Source organism: Microtus pennsylvanicus, chromosome 1, assembly GCF_037038515.1.
Source record: "Microtus pennsylvanicus isolate mMicPen1 chromosome 1, mMicPen1.hap1, whole genome shotgun sequence".
Lineage (NCBI taxonomy): Eukaryota > Metazoa > Chordata > Mammalia > Rodentia > Cricetidae > Microtus > Microtus pennsylvanicus.
Window position 1 is genome coordinate 87869357 of NC_134579.1, and position 26366 is coordinate 87895722.

The 26366-nt window shown below is 47.4% G+C and overlaps 1 protein-coding gene across 1 annotated transcript in view; it reads left to right on the forward strand.

Annotated features, from left to right (window-relative positions):
• The first annotated feature begins 12963 nt into the window (after positions 1–12963).
• The window catches only part of Flt1 (fms related receptor tyrosine kinase 1), a 162461-nt gene continuing 149058 nt past the window's right edge, over positions 12964–26366 (forward strand). Inside the window, exon 1 of the mRNA XM_075972009.1 lies at positions 12964–13282. Within this exon, the coding sequence (XP_075828124.1) occupies positions 13219–13282 (64 nt within the window). The 5' untranslated portion in view covers positions 12964–13218. The remainder of the gene's footprint in view (positions 13283–26366) is intronic.

Sequence of the window (26366 nt, forward strand, 5' to 3'; positions counted from 1 at the left end):
ACGTGTTCAGTGATGACTTTTGACCTCTGGATGGTTTTTCCTTGTCACCGGTTTGCTCATGTTTATCTCTGTTAAACCAAGTTATAAGGGCTTCCTTTAAGGAGCTTTTATTTTATTTTTTCTCCACCCAAGACAGGGTTTCTCTGTATAACAGCTCTGGCTGTCCCAGAACTTACTTTGTAGACCAGGTTGGCCTCAAACTCGCAAAGATCTGCCTCTGCCTCCTGAATTCTGGGGTCAAAAGGCGTGCTCCATCACACTCAGCTAGGGATCGTGTTCTTGTTGGATCATATATAAAACTGGGAACGTGGAGCTGTGGAGATGGCTCCATGACTAAGAGAGCTTCCTTGCTGCTCTTGGAGAAGACCCAGGTTTGGTTCCCAGCATTCACATAGCAGCTCATAACTGTAACTCCAGTTCCAGTGGATCAGATGCGCTCTTCTGACCTTCTCAGGTAACCAGGAATACAGGAAAACACACACATAAAAAAAAACTTTTAAAACTAACTAACCAAACATAAATGCTACAACAAGTTCAATTCAGAACCACAAGCCAGTAAGACTCTTTTTTTTTTCTTTTTGATTTTTTAAGACAGGGTTTCTCTGTGTAGCATTGGAGCCTGTCCTAGAACTAGCTCTTGTAGACCAGGCTGTCCTCAAATTCACAAAGATCTGCCTGCCTCTGCCTCCTGATTAAAAGTGTGCACCACCACCACCCGGCTAAGCCAGTATGACTCTTAACTCTTAGGGGCAGCAGGGATTTTTCCAAAGTGCCTAGGGGGACTCTTCAGAGAAGGGGACTCTGTACCAAAGGCTTCTTCTCCCCCACTCTGATGTGGGATTCCTCTCTGTATGCTGTGAATACCATTGGTTAATAAAGAGCCTGGCTTGGACCTGTGCAGGGCAGAATAGAGGTGGGGGGGGGGGAGAACTAAACTGAATGCTGGAAGAAAGAAGGCAGGGTTAGGAGATGCAATATAGCCCTGCCAGAGACAGACGCTGGATAAAACTCTACCGGTAAGCCACAGCCACGTGGCAATACACAGATCAATGGAGATGGATTAGTTTAGGATTTAAAAGCAAGCTGAAAATATGCTTTAGCAATTGGCCAGGATTGCAAATAATATAGTTTCTGAGTGATTATTTCGAGTCTGGGCAGCTGGGAACAAACCAGTGGCCTCCCACAACACAACCTGAAGATCCCAAAAACAAAACAGCCAGTCACTGGCTCTTATCTTGACATCAGTCCAAAATGGCGATCCTCCCTCCAGGAATCTCAGAATAAGACTGAGCATGAGAGCTGTCTCCTTCCGTTTTATAATCCCCTCTAGGGCTGAGATTAAAGGCAAGGACTGGCCGGTTTCTATGGCAACTAGTGTGGCTACAGGGATCAAAGGTGTGTGTCACCACTGCCTGGTCTGTAAGGCTGACTAGTGGAGCTGTTTTACTCTCTCATCTTCAGGCAAGCTTTATTTATTAAAACACAAATGAAATGCCAGAACAGTTCTCTTAGTTACTACACAGTGAAATAATCTTTTAACTATTTCTATTTTTATGTATCCCTAAAAACATGTGACTATCAGATTAAACACAGTGGCTCTGATAGGTGAAGAACCTCATTGTGAGGGCTCAAGGTAGGACACCCAGTACGATTCAGCATCAAAAGGTGAGTATTCTTTCCTTGACTGACTAACATTTCATTCAGAATTTTTGTGTCTGGGGTTTGAGGATACAGTGCCGCCAAGCCATGGGGATCAGAGGGTTAGTTAAGCAAAGTGCAGATGGTATGCCCCATGTTAGTAATGACGGTAATAGCATTGATTCAGGGCTTATTTTGGTTCAGGCATGCCTTTCTGCTTGCTTCCTTCACTCATCACCACAACCTCGTGGCTATCTTATCTTGTTTTAGAGAGTAAGGTTTCTATAGAGGTTGGGCTGCTTTTTCTAGGTCATAGAAGCTAAAGGAGGCAAGGCCAAGATTTGAACTCCTGGCAGGCTGGTCCTTTGAAGTTGTGTAAATACTCACCTTACCAGAAAAGCTTTCTGGATGCGTGGTACCCAGAGGCCAGGGATGGCAGTCTTGGCTGAGTGACTTGGAGTTTCATAGAGGCTGGCCTTCTCAAGGGCGTGGGGTGACAATGCCTATGCCAAAGGCCTGAGGAGGTCCCATTGCTTCACTTTCTGAGTTAAGTGTGACTGTGGACCAACTGGTCAGCTCCTTGTGTGTTTTCTTAAAGCAAGGTCAGTGAATTGGAGGGAAGCCATGTTGTAGGGCCACTCTATACTAAGATGTTATGAATCTATGCTCCATCATCACCCATCAGATTTCTGTAGTTTTTCTTTTCTAATCGCTAGGTTTTCTATTCTTTCTAAGTTCTAGAAAGAAAAAAAAAGGCCAATTAAGATCTCAGACTGGCCAGTATGTAGCATAGCCTTGTGACCCTAGGACCTGGAAGGACTGAACAGAAAGACCGTGAGACCCTGGGCTACATGGGCAACTCCGGTCTCCAAAACGAGCCAAGTATATCTCAAGTATCCCAAGTATACTTGCTTACAACTATTGATTTTTTTGGTATGTTGTTTTGTTTTATTTTATGTGTGTGGGTGCTTTGCCTGCATGCAAGGCTATAGAGCATGTGTGTGCATTTTGCCTGCAAGAGACAGAGGAGGGCTTTAACTTCCCTGAAACTTAGAGCTACAGACAGTTGTGAGCTGCCATATGGGTGCTAGGAGCCGAACCCAGGTTCTCTGGAAGAGTAGCAAGTGTTCTTAATGATTGAGATATTTCTCCAGTCTCATTTGTTGATTTTGGAGCTTGGGGGATGGGGTTATGTGATTGTTTCTGTAGGAGGGGAAGTTAGGAAGACTGTAATGGTTTCCATAAAAGCAACACAGTTCCCCAAGGGGCCGCAGCAGGCCACAAGAGGCAGCCAGTCCCAGGGGTAGGCACGGCATGCAGAGAGGGAGTTTGGGTATAGTTTATTCAGTGGATTATGGAAGGGAAGGGGAAAGGAGAGAAGGAGGGAAACAGAGAGAAAGAGAAAAAACAGAAAGAGCAAGGGAGAGAAAGGAGGTGGGGAGAGGAGAAGAGGCCTCAGCCACCCCTTCCAAGAGAGATGGGGCAGAGAGAGCCCAGGCTGGAAGTGGAATGAAGATCCCTTTACCTCAGTGGAAGGGGGAAGTGGGTGGGATTTGTCTCTTAAAGGGACAGGGCAGACCATTGCAAAGGTTGTGTGTGTGTGTGTGTGTGTTAAAATAGAGCCTATTTTTGCTATGCTGAGTATTGAACCCAGGGCCTTCTGCATGCTAGGCAATGCTTCTACTACTGAGCTACCTTCCCGGTTCTCCAATAAATAGTTGTAAAGGTCTTTTAAAATAATGTCATGCTGAGTGTGCTAACCCATGTCTTTAATTCTAACACTCAGTAGGCAGAGGCAGGTGGATCTCTGTGAGTTTCAGGCCAGCTTGGTCTGCATACAAAGTTCCAGAGCAGCCAAAACTACATAGAGAAACCCTGTCTCAAAAACCAAATAATAATAATGTCATCAGATAATAAAGCATGAGTCTTCCCCCTGTAATAAGTTGCCATCTTCTTTATTTAAATGTGTGTGTTGTAGTTGTTGTTTTGAGCCAAGGTCTCACACAGTGGCTTAAAGTCCTGACAATCCCATTCTCTCAGTCTCCCAAATCCTGAGATTATATGTGTGAATGGGTATGCCCAATTTCCCACCTATAATTTTGTTCGCTTGTTTGATCAATTGATTGATTGATGATGAGGGTCTTGTATAGCCTAGGATGGCTCTAAACCGCCAAGTAGACAGGGATCATGCTCTTGCTGTCTCCACCTCCTGAGTGCTGGGGATTACAACCAGGTATACATCTCCGGGACTATGCCCTACCTATACTTCTGAAATAAATATAACAGAATTTCAAAAACAGGTGCTTTTCTCTTCTCATCACACAATACTTTTTCCTTTTTTTGTAAGTTTTATTACATTTCTCTCTCTCTTTCTCTCTCTCTCTCTCTCTCTCTCTCTCTCTCTCTCTCTCTCTCTCTCTCGTGTGTGTGTGTGTGTGTGTGTGTAAAACAGGCTGGGTGAGGCTCAGGAGTCTGTCTTTTCCATACCCCGTGCAGAATCAGAAGACTGAACTCAGGCCATCACACTGAACCTTCTAGGGAGCCTTCTAGTCCTGTTACTCTGGAAGAATTTACCAGTTTTTCTCTTCTTTTACCTTCTCAATCCTGGAATGCATGGAAAGAATGCCTGACTTTCTGTGCTCAGTCTCAGGCCCTAACGTCTTCTTTGGCTCAACCATCGGGATTTACAGCTCCAGAGAATGGAGTCTGAGGCTATAGCTCAGTGACAGAATGCTTTAATAACTTGGGTTCCGTTTCCCAGCACTATGGGGACTGGGGAGGAAAGAAGAAAGGAAAAAAAGAAAGTATGGGACTGTAGAGAGGCATCGACATTAAGAGCATCTGCAGAGGGCCTGAGTTGTTTCTGGCGCCCACACTGGGCAGCTCACAACTTCCTGTAACTCCAGTTCCTGGGAATCCAATGCCCTCTTCTGGCCTCTCATACATGTTTCTGACCTCCCCACAGCTACCACATATGCATATACACACAAGTAAACAATAAAATAAATATTTTCTTTTAAAGCATATATAGATTATATATCCTTAATCACCTTTGACCCTGTCAATTCATGCCTGTCTCCTTTGTCTTGGGTAACTTGGAAGCAAATCTCAGTCAGTTATTACCTTGTGTGGATTGTTTCACTGTGTAAGGGATGGAAATGCCACTTAAAGAATAAACTATCATTTGGCTGGGTTTTATTTTTAATATTTTTTATTACTTATTATTTTATGTGGATGGGTGTTTTGCCTGCATGCATGAATGTGTACCACCTGCATGCAGTGCCCACAGAAGCCAAAAAAGAAGCTGGAACACTAGGGAACCGCCAGAAGTAGAGTTATAGTCAGTTGTTGCTGGTGGAGGTTTTTTATTCCTTTCCCGGCTGCCCAGACTCCCGAAATAATCACACAGATCTTTATTAATTGCAATACTGTTTTGCCAATAGCTTAAGCATATTCCTAGCAAGTTCTTACATCTTAAATTAACCCATTTCTATTATTTTATATTTTATCACAAAGGTTGTAGCCTACCGGCAAGGTTTCAGCTGACGTTTTTCTCCTCTGGTGGCTACGTGGCTTCTCCCTCACTCTACCTAATTTCTCCCAGCATTCAATTTAGTTTTTCTAGAGTAAAGCCAGGCTGAAAGAGATATCTAAAGAGAGTAGGTGTAGTCTGGGAGAAGCCATGTAGCTGCAGAGCCTACTGAAACCTTGCTGGTAAGCCACAGCCATGTGGCAATACACAGATTAATAGAAATGGGTTAATTTAAGATATAATAATTAGCCAGAAATATGCTTAAGCTGTTGGCCAAGCAATACTGCAAATAATATACTTTCAGAGGACTATTTTGGGTCTGGACAGCCAGGAATGAACAAGCGGCCTCCCCCAACAAGTTGTAAGCTGCAATGTAGGTGCTGGGAATTGAACCCAGGCCCTCTGCAAAAGCAGAGCCAGGACTCTTAAATGCTGAGCCGTCTCTCTAAGCTCTTCACTGAGCCCTGTACCCTGTTCTATTTGATGTTTCAAACATTGACTTCTCTTGTGTTTGGAAATTAAATTCGTCTCTTCTGAAGATGAGCTTTACTTTCATGTGGATAAGTGCTTGAAGAATAAATGCTTCACTCATTTTTCTATTTGTAGCTCAGTGTTTCTTTAAAAGATTTTACTTAATTTATATGCACTGGTGTTTTATCTGCATTCATGTCTGCATGAGGGTGTTGGATCCCCAGGAACTGGAGTTACAGACAATTGTGAGCTGCCATGTGGGTGCTGGGAATTGAACCCGTGTCTTCTAAAGGAGCAGCCATTGCTCTTCACCACTGAGCCATCTCTACAGGCCCCATGGTTCATTTTTCACATCTTTTGTTCATCTGTTTTGGGACAGGGTCCTCTGTATCGCCCAGTGATCTAGGATACATATTCTCCTGCTTCCCAGGGATGTACTACCTAGGGCCACCTTTATATAGATATTTTGAGCACATTTTTTTTAAATCATTGAAACAATGGAAACAAAGTCACCATATAGCTCCCACACAAAACAGTTGAGAATGTCATTTTCAGGGAATATTCTAATTTTGCTAGAATTTGATTTAAAAAAAAAAAACAGAAAAAGATCTTCTAAAGCAACTGGCTTTTATTTCTCTCTCCAAATCAGAGTCAAAAACTTTAGGATCTAACGTCTTACAAAACATAAGCAGGCTGGGTATTGCACCCGAGGCTGGGGAGGCTCCAGAATCTGTGGTAGGATGGCCCAGGGGGCAGGCTGAGTACAGCTGGCTTCTACTGGCAGCCCCTGCAATGCCTCTCGAAAAGTCGGCCAGGAGGAGCCTGGAAGAGGCGCAGGAAGGAAAGGGCTGGTCTTCCACTGATGTGGCCAGCAGGCCTGCCCTGAGGGTGTGTCTGGATTTCAGGGAACTTTTGAAGAAGGAAGACTAAAGATGGATGCTGGCCACCCTTCCCACTCAGAGGGGACATCCAAACCACGCTATACATTTAAACTCTGCATTGAAATATCCTAGCAAGGCAGCCATTATACAAACACCATGGATCTACCAGCCTTCCATCGGTTTCTGTCTGTATTATCCCATGTTGCCAACTCTGTGCCTACCTGTCTCATATCTTGTCTGTCTGTCTGCTTATAATCTATCTGTCTCCTGTGTATATGAAAATATCCAGGACTACAAAAACCTGCTGCAATTCTGGTTCCGTACCATATGCAGACACAAGCCATACTATCCCTTTAAAAGCTCCCTCAGCTTAGGCAGATACACAGGGCAGGTTGCGTTCAGTTGTCCCCTTCCCTTTCTGCCCTCCCTGTGTCCCCATCATCATACACACAATGGCTTGGAACCCTGGAGTTTTCCCAGGGCCTCTCCTTTTCCTCTTTTACCCCAAGGTATGGTATCCTCAAGTTTGTTGTCAGTAAGTATGCCTTTCATGTTGCTACTGCAATCATACGGACATGGTAGTATGTACGGAGGCATGCATTCAGGCAATACATATTTAGTGAGTACTACATAAAAGACCTTTCTGGGACTGTACACCATGAGTCTTTTCTTTCTGCTAACACTGAGCTGGTAGAAGTTTTACATGAAGTAAGGCTATTGAAGACATGCACACACACACCCCCACCCCCCCACCCCCCCCCCCACAGGTTGGGGGCAATGACCAAAACCCACTGTCAAACTCTAGATTTTGGAACTATTTATAATACAGAACCCAGAATGTCTAACAGTAGCTAAAATACAAATTAGACATAAGAGCTATGAAGGTGGTGGAGAAAAAGAAACACAGTCCTCTGCTGTGAACAGCAGCTCTGTTAACGAGCCCCAGAGCGCTCACTGTATGGTTCTGTTGACAGGATAGAATAACCGCAGCCTCCAAATCAGCCCAGCTTTTCCACTTTCTCCAAGACTATGTTTCAAAATAAAAGAATGTGTTTAAAGTGGAAACGGCATGAGCAAAATGTAAGGAGACAAGACAAGGGCTGGCAGTAGGCTGACCTCCTGAGAGGGGAGGTGACGGTGACTAGGTAGCCCTTCTGCATATTCCCGAGAGATCCTTTCTCTTTCAGAGATTGCTCATTCCAGGGTTTGGTTTCCTTCCTTCCTTCCTTCCTTCCTTCCTTCCTTCCTTCCTTCCTTCCTCCTCCTCCTCCTCCTCCTCCTCCTCCTCCTCCTCCTCCTCCTCCTCTTCCTTCTTCTTCTTCTTCTTCTTCTTCTTCTTCTTCTTCTTCTTCTTCTTCTTCTTCTTCTTCTTCTTCTTCTTCTTCTTCGTTTTTGTTTGTTTTGTTTTTTTTTTTTTTTTAAGATAGGGTTTCTCTGTGTAACCCTGTCTGTCCTGGAACTTACTCTGTAAACCAGGCTGGCCCTGGCCTTGAACTCAGAGATCCAGCCACCTCTGTTAGGATTAAAGGCATGTGCCAAACACAGCGGCTGATGATTTGTTTCATGCAGCCTCTCTTAAGTGTCTTTCCATAATCCAAAGCTTCCTCAGGCCTCTTATTCATTCACTCTCATACTAAACTCTTTGGCTCTAACGCTAGCTAATGAATCTAAAGCAAGAAAATGTAAAGTTTATTACGAGCCAAGAGTATGTGAGTTGGAAGCAACTAGCCTGTGGTTATAAGGACAATCCAGAAAGCTTGCTGTCATATTTATGACTGGTTATCAGCAAGAGAAGTAGAAATCTACTGGATGGAAGAACCAGAGGCCAAAAGAGTTCAGTGGGCCACTGGACATGCTGAAAGGAGGAAGGACTATGGTAGGAGCGTGTAGATGAGGGTCCGCTGGGAATCATGCAGATAGGTTGCCTGAAGAAGCAAGCAGGCAATGGCTACCCTTCTGGAAAAATTACAGGAGTCTCAGTCAAGAGCAAGCTCTGTGAGACCTAGACATGAATGATGTGGGAAGGTCATTGGTTAATTAATAAAGAAAACTGCTTGGCCCGATAGGTCAGAACATAAGTGGGTGGAGTAGACAGAACAGAATGCTGGGAAGAAGGGAAGTGAGCTCAGACACCACGCCTCTCCTCTCCAGGGCAGATGCAATGAAGCTCCGACCCAGGAAGGACATAGGCTAGAATCTTCCTGGTAAGTGCACCTCGTGGTGCTACACACATTAATAGAAATGGGCCAAGCAGTGTTTATATGAATACAGTTTGTGTGTTGTTATTTTGGGGCATAAGCTAGCCAGGTGGCTGGGAGCTGGGTGGCAGGAACGCAGCCCACATCTCCTTCAACAGAATGGCGCCCATGTGGACAACTGCTTCCACATAAAGCCTGAGAAAGCTTGGGAAAGATATGTTTGACCTGGTGGCTTGCTTCCTCACGCCTGCCCTGGAGAGGAGGGGCATGGCTTCTGGCTCACTTCCTCTTCCTCCCAGCATTCTGTTCTGTTTACTCCACCCACCTATGTTCTACCCTATCAGGCCAAGCAGTTTCTTTATTAACTAACAAATGAAATCAACAGATTGATATGACACTCCCACATCACATGAAGATGTCCACTGAGGAGACTGCTTTGAGCTCAGGTGGCGGTGACACAGCTACAGGGGACCTTTCATGGCCCTTGGGAGGAGGAGGAGGAGCGGAGCGAAAAAGGAGTCCAGAGCTGGGCAAGCAGCATCCAAGAAGAACAGTCAGAGCCGAATAAACCCAAAGATCTCATCGACAACACCAGCGCCAGCCTGGCCAGGGAAGGCAGCCGCGGAGGAAAGTTTTTCACAGGATGGAGGGTGTCTTGGGGCCCATGATCTCTGGACAGTGCCAGCAGAAGCAGAGGCTGTGCACGTGCAGGTGGGGGAGGTGTCTGGCTGCTCGTTTCCCTGAGCTTCCATCCTCCTAGTGTACTGAACCCCTAACCCACTTTTCCTATCACTGGCCCTTTCCATAACCTTTTCTCCTTGCTCAGAAGGAAAACTTAACTTTTTGTGGGTACCTGAACTGACACCCACTGTTCTCACTCTCTTCTCAACTAAAAATAACTAAGCACATAATCAATCAGTCTTAGCTAGATATGGTGGGTCATGCTTTTAATCCCCACACTAGGGAGGCAGAGGCAGGCAGATCCTGTGAGTTTGAGGCCAATCCGGTCTACATAGTGAACTCAAGGACAGCTAAGGTTACATAGTGAGACCCTGTCTATAAAGCAAAAAGGAAATCCTTAACTTTAAGAGAAGGGAGATCGCGGTCGTGATGCTTGCTCAGTCCTGCGCATATGTTACCTGCAGAATGTTAATAAGATGGACTCTTCCAAGGGAAACTGGGGCAATTCTCTAGACCATGTCATTTGAGCAGTGGTCAAGGAGCCACAGCCAGGGAGCCTGGAGATGAAGTCGTGTTTGTGAGGGGTTATCAGAGCCACGAAGAGGAGGGCCTTGTGCACTTTAGGGGTCCCATGGCCTGCTGCTGGGTGACTGAAATAAACAAGACTATGGTTGTTGTTGTTCTAGCGAGCTGATCCATTTCTGATCAATAAAGATCTACCTGGTCTGGGCGCTCATCGAACTTCCTGCAAGAGATGTGGAAGGCTGTGCTTAGACCGAAGAGCCTCTCTGCCTCGAGAAGATGTCCTAAGAGGTGTGTTTGTCTGTTTTTCTTCCAACGAAGCAGAAGGGTTTGCTAAGATCATCAGCTGCTTGTAAGTAAGCTCTGTGTTGTATACTGATGGGGGATTCCCCAACACCCAAGCTTAGTGTGTCCTTGCCTTTTTTTGGTAGGAAGATCAGCTGAGTTCCTCGCCTGTCACTCTTACAGATGCTGCCCCAACCCTCATGTTCAGTCTTGAATATTTAAGCTGTTGACTGGACAGCAGCGCCTTCTTGAATAGGGACAAGAAAGAAACGTCGAGAGAATGTGGCTGATAACACGAGAGAGTGTCTGATTTTGCCAGGCAAGCAGGAGATGAAATGTTCTTTTGTACATGAGCAGGAAGCAAGCAGATAATCTACTGCAAATAGTCTTTCACACATACCAAGCGTGTTGAATTTGATCTTTCCCATCAGGAGGATCTACTGAACCTCTTTCATGAGTGGTTTAGTTTGAAGAGTCCTGTAGCCCATGAATTCAAAGGTGTTAGCTCTCTGTGGGGGGAGGGCTAAGTCTCACTCCTTTATTCTCCACATCAAAGTGGAATTGAAATCACCAATGAAACAGTTTGTGTCATTTTAAAATTCTTTATAATAACAATAAAAACACAATCGATGCATCCTACAGAAGAAGTGGCAGTGAGGAAATTGCTGGCTGTAATTAAAAGCCTGGGACTTTTCAAAGGAGGAACTTCTGGAGGACCGTAGTATACAAATCCAAGTTAGATCCAAGTATGAGTCCATCAGTCTTAGCTAACTGAGCAATAGTTTAGTATCACTGATGCACATCTCAGGTTATAGATTGTTTTGGCTGTCAATCAAATACCTGTCTGGCTTCATAAACTCATTGTGGGATCACTTCTGGCAACAGGCTCGTGTCTTCTTGAGTATTTAAAAATGTCAAAAAAAATCTTTTGAAAACAAACGTGTTAAACTAAACCTTTGCGGGATGTACTTGGGGCGCTCCCCACACCCTGCAAGTCACTAGTGCCCCTCCCTGGTCTTCCCCTACTGTGGCCAAGCCTGTTTTCTGTGCCGGTGGCGGACTCCACAGCCCTCCTGCGTTGTGAACCTCCTGGCTTCTTGATTTGTCAGCCTGCTCAGCGCACGCCAATCCCCTCCAGCCGCAGGCTTTCCACTGACAAGCGCTCCCCAGTCCAAACACCTGCTGCTGCTTAAGGGCCTTACCGATTTCGTGGAAGATGTGTGGGCGTGACAAGAGCTCCAAGGAGAGACAGAGGGACAGTCTGAAGCTGTGGGTGTGTCTCAAACTGTCTGGGGCTGGAGAGTCAGTGGGGGGAGAATAACTAACTATTTGTAGTGGCTGGCCATTCCGAGCGTGATTCTCGGTAAGAATGGGGCACTGGAGGCAGGGCGCAGGAGCGCCGACCCTAGTGGAGTGATATAGGGGAATCAGAATCCAATGGGCGACCCTGCAGGTGAGCTGCGGCTCATAGCGGCCTTTCTTTTTCTCCTGGACCAAGTTGGAGAGAGGAATGTCGCTAGCTGGAGCTCCGCAGGGGCTCCAGGTGCCTATGTGGAGCTGCGGGTGGTGGTGGCCCGAAACTCTTAGCAGTAAGGCAACTCAGGTTGAGCAACCTTCCCTGATGGATATTTAGTCTAGACCTTCAGGAAAAGCCTCTGATCCCATTTAGGAGCGATTTTAACATGGACATCTGGCAGGTTCCAGTGAGCTATTTTTTTTTTCAAACCTGCGTTATTTACAAGGACAGGACTGGGCTGGTCCGTGGAGGCCGGGACGACTTCAGCTTTGAGTTAATGGACACATAATTGAGGAAGAACGTGGAATCAGTGTCATCATAAATGATCTAGTGCCTCAAGTTAATTTCACCCGTGTTTGTTCCAAGAACATTCAGGTCAGTCATCTTGGCTAGTCAGCGCCCACCAAAGAGATTTCTTTTCCATCCAGCATTTCAGACACAGAGTTCAAGTTCTTGGCGCTCACAAGTTGCAGGAGCATGTTTCACGTCTTGTCTTTTTAAAAAGGTAACACGCTATTCCTTGTTTTGCTTCTAGGAAGCAGAAGGTTGAGGAAATGACTTGGGCGGGTGCATTAATGCAGCCGAAAAAGACACAGGCTCCCTCCCCTGGGACCTGCGCGACTCGCACTCTTTCCGAAGGTGCCCTGGCAAAGCGTCCGGTTTTTTCGGACGCTCCGGGTCCCAGTGCCTTACGTGGAGGGTCTCTGGCGCCTTCCTTCGCCGTCTGGGGACACTCTGGCCCGGCCGGGTCAGAGATCGGCGGGACCGTTCGGGAGAGCGTCCGACTGCGCCTCGTTCCTCGGTGCCAGGGACACCGTTGCGGAGGCGCGGCCAGCTTCCCTAGGATAAGACTTCCCGCCCCAGGGGCAGGGCGGTGCACTTAGCCGGTCCCCTCCTCAGTTTCGGGCGGTCCCCAGAGCTGAGTAAGCCTGGTGGAGGGAACCGGGCAAGGATTTCCTGAGAGCGATGGGCAGGAGGGGCGGGGGCTGGAGGGCACGGAGCAAGAACCCTGAACCTGCGAACCTGCCGGGAGACCCGTGCTCCCAGCTCCTCCGCACGCGCGCTCCTGCTCCGGGCCACCCGCCCTCGCCGGCCCCCGCCCCTCCGGGAGGAAGAAGAGGGTAGGTGGGGAGGCGGATGAGGGGTGGGGGACCCCTTGACGTCACTGGAAGGAGGTGCCGGGGTAGGAAGTGGGCTGGGGAAGGTTATAAATCGCCCCCGCCCTCGGCTGCACTTCAGCGAGGTCCGCAGGAGGCTCCGAGCGCGGTGGCGGACATTCCCCGGTGGTAGTGGCGGCGGCGGCTCAGAGCGGGCTCCGGGGCTCGAGCGCAGAGGCTAGCGGACGCCGGACGGCGAAGAGGGGGACCTCGGCTGCAGGCGCGGAGAAGGGCTCTCGCGGCGCCAGGCAGGAGAGCCAGGGGACCGGCTCGGGCGGCTGCGCTGTCGGCCTCGTAGAGCGCGGGCACCGGGCCAGCAGGCCGCGTCGCGCTCACCATGGTCAGCTGCTGGCACACCGCGGTCCTGCTGTGCGCGCTGCTCGGCTGTTTGCTTCTCACAGGTGAGGCGCGCCAGAGACCCTGAGTCGGAGCTGGGCGGGGATGGGCAGCCGTGGGATGATGTTCCGGCGGAGCCGGGCAGCAGCCCGGGAAGCGAGCTCCAGCGGGAGCTGAGGACACTTGTTGCAGTGGTGGGACACACTTTTTTTTAAAAAAAAAAACCTTCCGGAGTGAACGCCGCTGGAAGTGGCTGGCCTGGGCCGGCGGGCATCACCGTCCAGACTCACCTTAGATCTGGGGTCACAGTCGGGTTGCCGGTTGCAGCCGGAGTCGCTAGTCTCCTGCCGGGCTACCGGATAGGGTCGCCTTCTCTAGACTCTGGGTGCCCGTGGACCTTTCAGACACCCAGAGCTTTCTCCCAGACAGTGGCTAGGTCCTCAAGGGCTGTCTGGAGCAAGCAAGAAATAGAGGCTGCGGTGGGGTGGACAGAGGAGGGGGCATTAGAGATGCTCGTAACTCCGTAATCTCGTGCCACTAGAGCTGAGGAGGAGAACAAATTTGGGGAGGGTCGCGTGCCGGCGGCGAGCGGAGGGACCCCAGAAGAGGGCCAGCTCTGATTTCCCAGACCCGTTTGGGACCGTCCCAGGGAAGTTGGGGAATTCTCAAGTCAGCGCCGGTTCTTCTCAGAGGTTCGCTGAGCGCCGTCTCCCGGGTGGGGCCTCCGCGGGAGCGGGCCGGGTGGGAGGTCCCGGTCGCCGGCCTTAGCGACCCTGAACTACCAGGGCAGCTTAGGCTAGACAGCTTCAGATTTCGGAATCGTAAGCCCTGTCTTTAGGCTATGAGTCCAGAACCAAAAGATGTAGCTTGAGGAATTGGTGAGGTATGCTCACCTCCTAAATCAGCTTTCTTTGGAACGTGAAAAACCCGCGGTGGACCGATCAGGGACCAACAGATTTGAAGAGCATTTACCGTGATGGAGCCGTTGCCATTCAGAGGCCAAAGCTGGACGGACCTTGGGAGCTCCAACTCCAGGTCCCAGCGCTGCGGGCGGGAGTGGCGAAAGGTCCACGGCGGTCCCTTTCCGCAGAGTCAGATATGAGAGCGCGAGAAAGTCTTTCTTTAAAGTCACTTGTTTGGGAAAGAAGACAGGAAAAAGTCAGGAAGAATTGTAATGTCCCGCAGCTAGGTTAAACAGTAAAAATTAGCCCTTTGGAATGTGCAAGACTGGCTGTCGTTTCAAAGTAATGAGCAGGGGTTGACAAAGTAGAACTCCATGTGGGTAGTGCTAAAATAATGATATTAAATATTTTATTTTCAATTTCACGAATATTTTGGGAAAGCTGTTTATATGAAAATATAATTGCTTAGAGAGTTTAAATAGTAATTTATTATGTAAAGGTAAAACTAGGTTAAAAAATTACTTTGAACCTCCAAACTACAGAGGGGAAAAATCATATGTTTTATTGGATTTTCTCCTTCACTCACCTGTCTTTATTTTCTGTTTTTAAAGCGTGCTTGGTTTTAGCTAAGCGTAATTTTTTCTGTATTTGAGAACAGCGGAGGCAGAGTGAGGCTGTACGGGAATGTGAGAGGGTCTGACTGCGGGTTTATTGGGAGCCGCCTTGGAGCGCTCGCTGGGCGCTGAGCTGCGTCATTGTAATATCCTGAGTACTTACTACTCGTTACAGACGGACGGACGCCGTAATTCCCGCACTTTCGGGTCCGCTCTGCATCGAGACCACTGTTTTTATAAAAGTTACCTGTCTTCTGTTTAAGATTTAAGGCACCACACCCTTGATTAGACTGACTCTCTCTCTCTCTCTCTCTCTCTCTCTCTCTCTCTCTCTCTCTCTCTCTCTCTCTCCCTCCCTCCCTCCCTCCCTCCCTCTCTCCCTCCTCCCTCCCTTCTTTCCTCCCTCACCCTCCCTCCCTCTCCCTCTCTCCCTCCCCTTCCTTACTTTTCTTCAAGCAACTGCTGTTTAGGTTGGTACAACTAATTAGAAATAGTTAAGTTATAGTAACGGAGGGGTACTCCCAATAGTAACTCTAAGTTCAAATGTAAAGTATCAAATAATGTTATACAGATGTGAGGTCCTTGTCTGTAACTCTAGAACTCAGGGCTTAAAGCAGAGGGCGGTCTAACCTAGCGTGGACATTGGTTATGGGGCAAATTAAAGTGAGCCTGAACTATAAATTAATAATCATACCTCTTCCCAAACTGAATATAATACCTTCCTCATATTACTTACTAGTATCATTTTCCATAGTGATTTCTGTTGTTTTCTCCAAGGCTAACAGAGCCAAACTTTCCCCAAAACTGCATATTTTAAATGATCATTACTTAGAACCCTTGTGGGTCCATGTTGTTTTCCGGTCAATCGTCTGATTGATCAACTGATCATCTTGCAGATAAACTGGGAACTGTGTTGGCTGTCTAGTTTCTTCTTTTTTTTAAGTGTGCAACATTAATTTTTTATGATTGAAAGTCTTTAATAGGCTATATAGTTTCTTTTCAAGTGATCCCCAGTTAGTATTTTTCTTCTAAAAATGCAGAAATTAAAAAAAAACAGTTGTTTTGCTGTTGTTGTTTTTGTTTGTCTTTTGATTTTTCTAAACAGTTCCCCTGTGTAGCCCTGGCTGTCCTGAAACTTGCTCTGTAAACCAGGCTGGTCTCAGTATCAGAGGTCAGCCTGTCTCTGCCTCTCCAGTGCTGGGATTAAAGGTGTGTGCCACCACCACCGGCCTAAAAATATGACTGATTTCTAAAGCTCCTTTCCAACTATAAAATTCAATGAATAAATTCCAAGAAACGAACAGAATGGGGTCTTTCTGTTCTCTCTGCTCCCCTCCATTATTATACATGTTAACATGTTAGTGGGTGCTAAGCCCTTGGACACAGTGGCTGGCGAGCTAGGCCTCTCAGCAGGTCTCACAACTCATCTTCTCTGGTAGAATGTTCTAGACCAACCAATCAACTGGGTCTTTAGTGGGCTTCCTTTTGCAAGGGGTGAGCTGATGCAGGATACCACCAGATCATTTGCTTGGGCCTCCTGCACCCCAAGCAGAATGTGCAATTAGGAAAAGAGACGAGGTCTTTTCTGAGGCCATCAGTCACTTTAATCCCCTATGTATTTTTTGGTTTTAAAGAAACATTAGCATTTAATTGTTTTTTTAAACCAGCTATGTTCTCAAACTGTTTCAGACTCCGACAAGGCTACCAAACTGCCTATTTGATAATTGAACCCATTATTTTTTGTGACTTTAAAAGACAAATCAAATAATTACTTATTTTCCCTCTCCAAAACTATGGAGACATTTCTAAATCTTTCAATGTGTATCAGATAGAACTTGAAGTGATATATCACCAAAAAGGGGAGGAAAAAGGCTTTCTAATGACACCCACCCCTTTGAGAAAGTGATTCCCTGGAAGGAATACAGTGGGACTGTGGCTGGTCTTTTCCTTGCCTGGTGCAGTTGAGTTAAGAGAAAACAAACAACAGAGTATTTTTGTGTTGTTTTTAATTGGCTGTGGGAGTGAGCCCGAGGCTAGGAAGAGAGTGCAAGCCATCCATCCCTCCGCTAGCTGATGGTACCTGGGAATTGGTTCAGCCCAAGCTAGGTGATGTGAGGTAATTGAAGGTAAAAACCATTTTTCAATGTAGCTTGATATGGTGCACAGAGGAGGGAGGCTATTGGAAGATCGCCACGGGCTTTGTTTTTTTATTTTAAGTAAAAATATATTACTGTGAGTGGCTGAAAGCATAAAATCATCTGGCCCATTAGGTTTAGCTTAAGAGAGTTGAACAAACTATCCTGTGTGCTGGCTTCCTTCTGCTGAGTGTCTCCGGAGGAACGGAGGACCAGAGGAACAACGGGGCCTCTGCCAGGCGCTTCCCAGGATTGCTGTGAAGGCAGAATGCGGTGGGTGCCGTGGACTCTGCCTGCTGCTGGTTAAATTGCTGGACTCCATACCAGACTGAAGGAAGGAAATGGGGGAATGGTGTATTTGAGGGAGATCTGGAGAGCAAAGCCTCTGCCTTTGCAGCACCGTCGGGGGTGTGGGGGTGTGCTTAAGGAAACGGTTCTCCTCAGTCGACTGAAGATAGTGGCTAGATTTCCTGCATTGTTGCAGGGCGGATATGGGGGGGGATGTCAAGAATTTCTGGGCATTTCCCATCGGCTTCTGCAAACCTGGATGCTTGAAGACCCTTTCTGATTGCTGCCTCTGTCTTCCAAGTCAGGCTTTTTGGGAGGAGACCTGATCTGTCTCTCACATGGGCCCTCAGTGACCCAGCTTCAGGAACTGAGAAGGTAGTTTTGTGATGTTTCCTCAGCCCAGGCAGACCCAGGAAGACACTCTTCAGGCTACCCCACCGCCATCATTTCTTCTTCATTTTATGTATTTGCTCTACCACAGACCAAGTGGGGATATCCAGACATTTGTTGAGTTAGCATTTAATCCAATTTTTTCTAAACCATATCTATTTGCTTATTTATAATAATAATAGTAATATAATAATAGTAGTAGTAGTAGAATCTTGTGTTGCTGGATATTAAGCCTAGGATCTGTCACGGGCTAGACAAGGGCTCTACCATTAAGCTACCTTCCCAACATCTTAAGCATGAACTTGTCTTTTATCAAAGCCCATAAGAGGTTTAAATGAAGAACTACAAAAAAGAAAAATCACTGCTTAAAAACCCATGAAAATATTTATGCTAAGATTAATTTTTCCCGGGAGTCCTTTGGGCTCCCTCTTTGGGATAGCTGTGGTTTTGGCGCTGCTAAAAATCTGTCTTTGGGTCCCTCCACATCTGCTCCATCTAGGCTAGTTCTGCCCCTGTCAAAGGAATTACCCTCCTTCCAATGGGCCTTCCTGCTGCTGAGCTGCTTCCTCTTGCTAGATCATTGTCTCCTTCCCCATCCCTTCCTCCCTACCTGAGAAACCCAGCGCAGCAGGGCAGCTCCTGCTGGGGCATCTGGACAGAACGAGGCCTCTTCCTGCCCTCCTGGGACCCGGATATGCAGCCTCCTGTAGTGTCCCTCTCCTGTCGAGTCACTCCCCTGCACTCTTTGTACGTCAGGTGTCTCCGTCCTTCCTCTTTGGGGGAAGAGCCTGTGTCTGTCTTCTTTGATCCTTCAGAACCGGTGCCATTCCACGTCGCCTCTCAGAGCCAGGGCTGCATTCATTCCCGTTCTTTCACGTGTTTTTGCCTGCCCGCTAGGCCTCGGTTGTATGGGATTATTTAATGGGATTGCTTTCCCCAGCTATATGCGTGTCGAACACCACACTTTACCGCATAAATATGTGATGATTTTCTCAGTTAAAAATGAAAAGGAGATGAAGGGTTAGAGCCATGACTCAGTGAACAAGAGCAGTTGCTCTTCCAAAGATCCGGAGCTCAGTTCCAGCCGCCGCGATGGGTGGCTCACAGCCACCTCCAGCTCCTGAAGATCCAGCGCCTTCTAATCTCTGAAGTTACCCATACAGAAGCTGACACTCAAACAGACACGTGCACATCAATTTTTTTTATTAAAAATTAAATGCAAAGAAACAATCAGAAAATAGTTGACAATAAAAGTACAATTGTTGAATTTTTTTTAAAAAGGCAAACTTACATCCACAGTTAGAGTGAAAATCGATCCCTTCCTCTACCCCACCCCCACGCTGCACACACATATCAACACCCCAACATGCTTCTCAACACGTGTCCTATGGCAGCAGCCTCAGATGCGTGTTCACGCACACGTGCATGTTCATGCACATGTGCACACACGCGTACACACACACACACACACACATCGCATCAGAGTTGGTCACTGTCGATCCCTAGGTACTCTTTAGTTTCCACATTTAAAATGGAGACGCGTGGGTTTTAGTGAAGGGGTTATGGTCAGCTCCAGTGCCAGGGTTCAGTGTCTCTCTTCCCTCACACCCTAGTGGTAGCCTTTGGCTGTGTGACAGAGGAGACAAAGGTCAGGCTAGTCACAGGCCTCTCCTGGCTCCCACATAGGTCTGTGGCCAGTGTGGGACTCCTTCGGCCTATTTCTAGCCTCTTCTCACAGACTTAGCCGGGACCTCTAATCCAAGCAGACAGCCGTTGTCATCCCAAGGAAGCCATGACTAGCCGAATCGTGGAAGACAAAATCGACGTCTTCAAAAGCACAGATATGGTGGAGAATGGCAAAAACGGCGGTAACTGGCCAAGCTTTAGCCAGAAATGAAGCTCTCTGAGGCATTGCTTCCAAACACTGGAATGAACCTCAGTACCTAAGTGCCCTTTCCTGGACCATTTGGCTGTGAAGGGGGGCATCGCTGCCTGGTAATGTGGCTGCCGTGGTCTCCCTCAGACAGGGAGACTAGTGCCTTTGGTGTCTGCTCGCTGCCTGACTCCACAATGGCACAGTCCTGGCAAATGCTTTAGTCTGTCTCCCAGGCACTTGTCAGCAGGGCTTCTATCCTTCCATTGCGTGGGTGGGGTCTCCCTGGGATTTCCTTTTGCTCACAGACCCACCCATGTGGTCTACAGAAACACACTTGTAACAATTGCCAGACTCTTTTGTTGCAAGAGGCCTCAAGTGATCCTGCTATGACCGAAAAACCTTGCTTTTATTATACACAAATATAAAATCACTTAAATTCAAGGCCACCTTCAGCAAAACCCTGATAGGAAGGACTCAGACTGCCAAAAGATTACTGGGGACCCTTCGATTCTTCAGAACCCAGGTCCTCAGCCTGGGCTCTTTGTTAGATTACTTTGGGAGCTGGAAGAACTGGCCTGCCAGCTCTGCACTCGTGACCAACTTTACTCTGTGTTTTAGGTGGGACCCCAGCATTGCTCATTTAAAAACCCCTGGTCTACAGGAGCTAGTTCCAAGACAGGCTCCAAAGTCACAGAGAAACCCTGTCTTGAAAAAAAGAAAAAAAAAACTCCAGAGGATTCCAGTCCCCAGCGGGGATCAATAATTGCAAATTTGGGGCTGAAGAGGTGGATCAGTGGCCTTAAGCACTTTGATTAGACTCTGGCCCTCAAAATTTCTCTGCAAGCGCTATCCCAGCTGCGCCATCTCCTCGCCCTTAGCAGTGTGCTTTTCTAACAAACTCTGGGAGTGGCTGACACACCTGGCCTAGAAGGGGACCTGAGGAACACAGCCTAGGCCTGGCCATGTGGGAGGCCACTACACTGGTGTTGATCTGTAACAGACACTAAATAAATCATGTCTAGACTGAGGGGGAGGAAACCGTCTCAGAGGGGTCCCACCAGAAAGAGAATGTATCAGAGAATTGTGACAGAAGAAATCCCTAGACAGCAAGGGCAAGTCAGGTACCCAACCAATGTGCCGAAGTCAGTTTTGTTCTGAGATTGGACTGCTGTGGTGGTTGTGCAGCGGATGCACAGTCGGGAGCTGGATGCAGATTTCAACAACACTGCTAACAGTACCTCGAACCCCCCCTCTTATTTTACACGACACTCAGCCTTTTCTCTAGTTCCACACTAGTCCTGGTCAAACTATCAGCCCATCCAGGTCACCCACAGGACTGCAGTCCAATCCCTTGTCATTCCAGTTGTCCCATTAAGATGCTACTTGGAGCTACCTGAAGATTGGTTCACTAGGGTACCTCCCTGTCTCTGTCTCCTCAGCTGGGGTCAGTGCTCTTGACTACCTGCTAGAAAAATATGCTGGCACGTCATGGTGGGATCTTCATTGTCAAAAGTCACTGCCTGGGAATCGCGACGCTGGAATTCCTGTGAGGCACCAGATGTCCATGTGGCTTCCCTCTCCTTGAGAGCACTAGGAATCCTCGGGTGTTTGGTGTGATAATGGGTGGCCCTGTTATCCTCAGACAGAGCATGCAGCCTCTGGCCTCTGCAGGGTGGGGGCCATTGTGTCTGCCATCTGTGGCAGCATAGCGAGCTGTCCCCAGACTTGGCAGCCCGTGTCAGTTCCGTGCATCTCAGAGTGCCACAGGTTAGATATGCGGGGACTCTCCTGGGGGTTCCCTTGAGGTCTCACCTGAGTCACCTGGTCATCCAGAGTCCATGGCCGGTTCAGTGAGACCTCAGCACTGCCCCCCACCCCTGTGGCCTTTCCTGACTCAACAGTGCAGCTGGGGCTCTCACACGGAGGCCGGAACATTCCTGCAGTACAGACTGTGACACGTCTGAAGACCTGCATTTTGGAATTCCCACATCACTCTGTGACATTCTGTTGCTCAAAGGTAGTCCTGGCCCAGATTCCCGAGGGGGAGGCAGCCTTTTCTGAGGGGAGGGGCAGCACCATTTGACACTTCCGCTTTGCTTTTCTGTCTTGATTGGCGTTTGGCCAAGAAAATTATCGTGACTGATACATAATACCGAGTGCTAAGTAACATCTTGGCCCTTACAATGATACTTGGGAATGACACTATGTTGACCTATGGGACGAGGTTCCCATTCATAAATCATGTGTGTAGCACACAGACCAGGCTTAGCCTGGCATGCTGAGTTGGCACAGCCGCCTCTTAGGATTACTGTGACTCCAGTGCCCTGGAATCCGAGCTCCAGTGTCCTGGAATCCGAGCATCAGCCACTTTGTAGCTGCTGCTGCTGCTGCCATCACCACCTTCCCTTCCCTCTCCTCCTCCTCCTTTTCCAGATAGAGTCCCACTATGTAGCCCTGGCTATGCTAGAACTCATTTTACAGACCAGGCTGGCCTTGAACTCACAGAGATCCTTCTGCCTGTGACTCCTGAGTGCTGGGATTAAAAGTGTATGCAACCCTGCCCGGTAGCAGCTGTATAGTTTCTTGAGGTCTTAGCTCATGGGTCCTTGACCTTTGACCCTCTTCTCTAGGGACAGAGGAGCGTGCGTGTGTGTGCGTGTGCATGTGCATGTGTGTGCGTGTGTGCTCATGTGTGCGCATGTGCGTGCGTGCGTGTGTGTGTGCGTGCGTGCGTGTGTGTGTGTGTGTGTGTGTGTGTGTATGTGTACGGGGATGAAGTACCTTGGATCCCAACTGTCAAGCACTTTCACTGCGTATCTCCTTTCACTCTATCCCAGACATATGATGGTCCTCACAACTCTAAGTGATTTCCACCAGCCGAGCAGGATGAGTCCATCTTCCTTGCCACCAGATGGATGCCAAGTGGAAACAGGGTGCAGGAATTCTCCTTGGGGTATCACAAAGCTTCTAGGAAAGTGGGTAAACAGAACACTTGTCTTAAGTGGTATGTAGAGCTGGTGTTGTTTGAACCCTCTTTCACCAGACACCGAATTCCCTCTTGGTGTGTTGCAATCTAGGGGCAAAGCAGAGGAGAAAGCGCCTTCTTAGGGTTGCAGGAGGGGGTGTTTGTTTTCCCTGGGCCTCCAAGTCAGTCTGTCCTTGGAGTTTTGCCATCCTCAAGGAATGTGAGAAGCCACTGCTACTCCATCTTAAAGTGGCCTTGGGAGATTTCACTGCTGTGTGTGAAAGACACAGTTGAGATCTCGATCAAGGCGGACTTTTCTTCCTGTGGGTTTTCTTACCATGGGTAGTTAAGAGCGCTCACAGAAATATCAGAATAGGATCCCCAAAGCCTCTATGGATATGGCGTGACATGGCCTTCCGAACTGCCCTTGAAGACCTGGCCTTAAACTAGTTGAGAGTACAAAGGGTCGTGACCGAGGGTGGCAGCAAATTCTCATGAGGAGGGTCAGCAGTGAGAGCCAGGGCTGCTCGCTGACAGTTTCCAGGAATCCCATGCTCCTCTGGCACCTTCTATACCCTGCACCCTCAGAGACTTGTTGCTTGCCAGGGGTGAAGCAGGGGCGGGGCCGGTGTACCTGTGAGAAAAGTTACGGGAAAAGCTTCAGAAGTGTGTCATACCGTAAAGGCAGATGTTCTGTGGCCTGGAGTGAGGGAGAATGCTCACTCTGCCTCTCAGAGGAGGAGGAAGGGATCCAGACTCTGCAGGCTTCTTGGTAACCATCCAACACAGGCACTCTGAGCTTTGGATTTGGAACCCTGACACTGAGACAATTGGATGACTTGCTAGGAGCTACACACTGTGGATCAGCCAGGCTGGAATGAAAATACTTGCCTCTCGATTTCAAAATCAGCCGTCTTCCCAACATTTTCCTAAAATAGCTTGACCGGGGAAGCCTTGGGATTCGAGAAAAGACAGCACATTTTGTTTTTAGGGATTAGAATAAAAACCTAGTGCATCTGCGGGAAGATAATAGTTCAAAAGTCTTTGCTAGAGGCTCTTGTTTTCCAGCTGGGATGATTTTCCTGCTTGAGTCCTTGTACAGTGAATGACACTAGAAGGTTGTGTGTATGTATGTTTGTGTGCATGTGTATATGTATGTATGTTTATGGTGTATGTATGCATATATGTATATGTATGTTTGTATGATTGTGTATATGGATGTATCTTTGTATGTATGTATATATGTGTATGTATGTTTGTGTAGGTGTGTATGTATATATATATGTATGTGTGTATATATGTGTAAGTGTATGTTTGTATGATTGTGTATATGTATGTATGTTTGTGTGCATGTGTATATTTATGTATGTTTGTGATATATGTGTGTATGTGTATATGTATGTATGTTTATGGTGTATGTCTGTATATATGTGTATATGTTTATGGTGTATGTATATATGTGTATGCATGTTTGTGTGTGTACATGTGTATGTATATTTGTATGTATGTGTGTTTGTGTAGGTGTGTATGTGTATATATGTGTGAGTGTGTGTATGTGTATATATGTGTGAGTATGTGTATGTGTATATATGTGTGTGTGTATGTGTGTGTGAGTGTGTGTGTATATTTCTATAAGTGTATGTTTGAGTGTGTTTATGTGTGTGTGTTGTGTTGGGCTGGACACTGGGCAACGCTCACTGAGCTGTCCTCCACTGCATCTCGCGTCTGTCTCCCCCTCTCTGTCTTGAGATGTTCAGACCTGCAATAAGTCAAGAAGAGAAAATAGCATTAACGTGTTTGTCCTAATCCGCCGAAAGGGACAGCCACTGTTTCATCAGAGCAGACGGAGAAATTTGTGAGACTCCAGAGACAAACCCTATCCTGCCACCTACTGAGGACTTTTAGCTTTTGCTCCAAGGAAATTGCTGGAAAATGCAGCCGATGCGGTCATGCTTTAGATGGAAATGATAACGAGTGGGAGTCATCACGCTGCTGTTTGCCGCTGCTTTCTAGGTTAGCATTGGGAAACCAGCCGCATTTAAGTGGGTGAAAAGGCAGCTTCCTCTGTGCTTCGTCTGTGCTTAATGCTGTGGTCGTCTTTTGAGAAAATACTGTTTAAAGTTCTTCTTCACTCACCACCTTCTGCAGGGCCAGATCTTCCTGCGATACTGTCTTTATAAAGAAAGATTTCATAGTCCTAGAATCATCCGTGCAGGGAATTCTTCTAGAGCTGGGGGAGGTGGCAGGCTTGCAGACTGAGTAACAGTGTTTAACCTGGGATAGAATTTGAGTACCTGTGACTTCTTGAGACTAAGGAGTGTTTCACCCATGTTGTTGGTGTAGATTCTCTTCCTCACCCAGTGTCTGTCCCCTGCCCTCAGAACGGGGAGGGGACAACCTGCTATGTAAGGCATTTTCCACACACAGTCACTTGTCCGGCAAATGGACAAGAATGCCAATCTTCAGAAATTTCAGTTTTTCTTTAGCTATCCTGAACCGACAAACTCAGAGACCAAATATATAATTTTTTTATGGATAGTAAAATCTAAAGCTTGGACATATAGCTTCTTTGGGGTTGTGACCGTTGTTATTAGGGGTGCTATTTTGTGTGTTAAAGTCCAAGCACATGGACCCAGAAGTAGCCCATGTGCTGGTGAGACCCAGTCCCCATTTGGCAAGGCTGTTGACTATAAACCTGGCAGGAGAGATCACAGGAAGGTATGTTCTCCAAAGGATTTGGGATGTTGTGTTTTCTCCTCGTGTTTCATGACGAAAAACATGGATCAGAGCAGCTTTAATTTTCATGCCAGTTCCACAGCCTGTCACCACTGCCCGGACTTCAACTGGAGTAGAGTCATGCCTAGAAGACTCTCATTTTGCCAGGCGTGGTGCTACGAAGCAGGCGGAGGCAGGAGGATCTCTGTGGGTTTGAGGCCAGCCTGGCCTGCACAATTGATCTGTATAACTGTCTTATGTAACCCAGGTCGGCCAGGGCTGCATAAGAGACTTTGTTTAAAAAACAAAACAAAACAAAGACCTTATTTGAAGCCATTTTAACCTACTCCCTCAGAAGATACTATGGTGATGATCACAAGGGACCTTTCATATTTGTTTGTGAAAATCGATGCAATTATAATTCACTATGCTTCATGCTTGCCACTGAATACACGCTTCTATTTTTGTGAATCGTACAGCAAATTCTATGACAGTGAATTGCTTGGTTAAGTGAAGAATTTGGGCCTGACAATACTACATAGCACGTGCTTAATTAAGCGCAAAGCGTGAATAGTTTGGGTTGCTGACATCAGCGGTCTTCTAGATTTCTTGGTATCAACTGTTCGGTATCTGAGTGGCATCTCCTACGAGGTCAACGTTGGGAGGAAGGAAAATGCTTTATGCAGAAGAACTGATTCTGAGCCATCTTTGCTGCTCTGGCACCAGTACAGGCCCTGGCACATAGTAGTCACTCAGTAAGTGTTGACTGACAGCCTCAAGCTGTGTCTGGGGTCATCCTTAGGAGCCTCAGAGGCGTTTGCAGGAGTCTTGCTGCCTGCTGTCAGCCGTCTAGGAACTGCATGCATGCATCCATGTGTGTGTGTGTGTGTGTGTGTGTGTGTGTGTGTGTGTGTGTGAAAGGAAGAGGCTGGAAAAACATGCTCAGGAGTGGCAATAATTCTCCCAGTGCGTGTATGTTGCTTTGCTTGTTGATCATTCCCTGGGTCCAGTCCATTTGCTTGGCCTGGGCTGAGCTGGCTATGTTCTCTCTTTTTTTTAATATTTATTTATTTATTATGTATGCAATATTCTGTCTGTGTGTATGTCTGCAGGCCAGAAGAGGGCACCAGACCCCATTACAGATGGTTGTGAGCTACCATGTGGTTGCTGGGAATTGAACTCAGGACCTTTGGAAGAGCAGGCAATGCTCTTAACCACTGAGCCATCTCTGCAGCCCATGGCTATGTTCTCTTGATGGAGAACC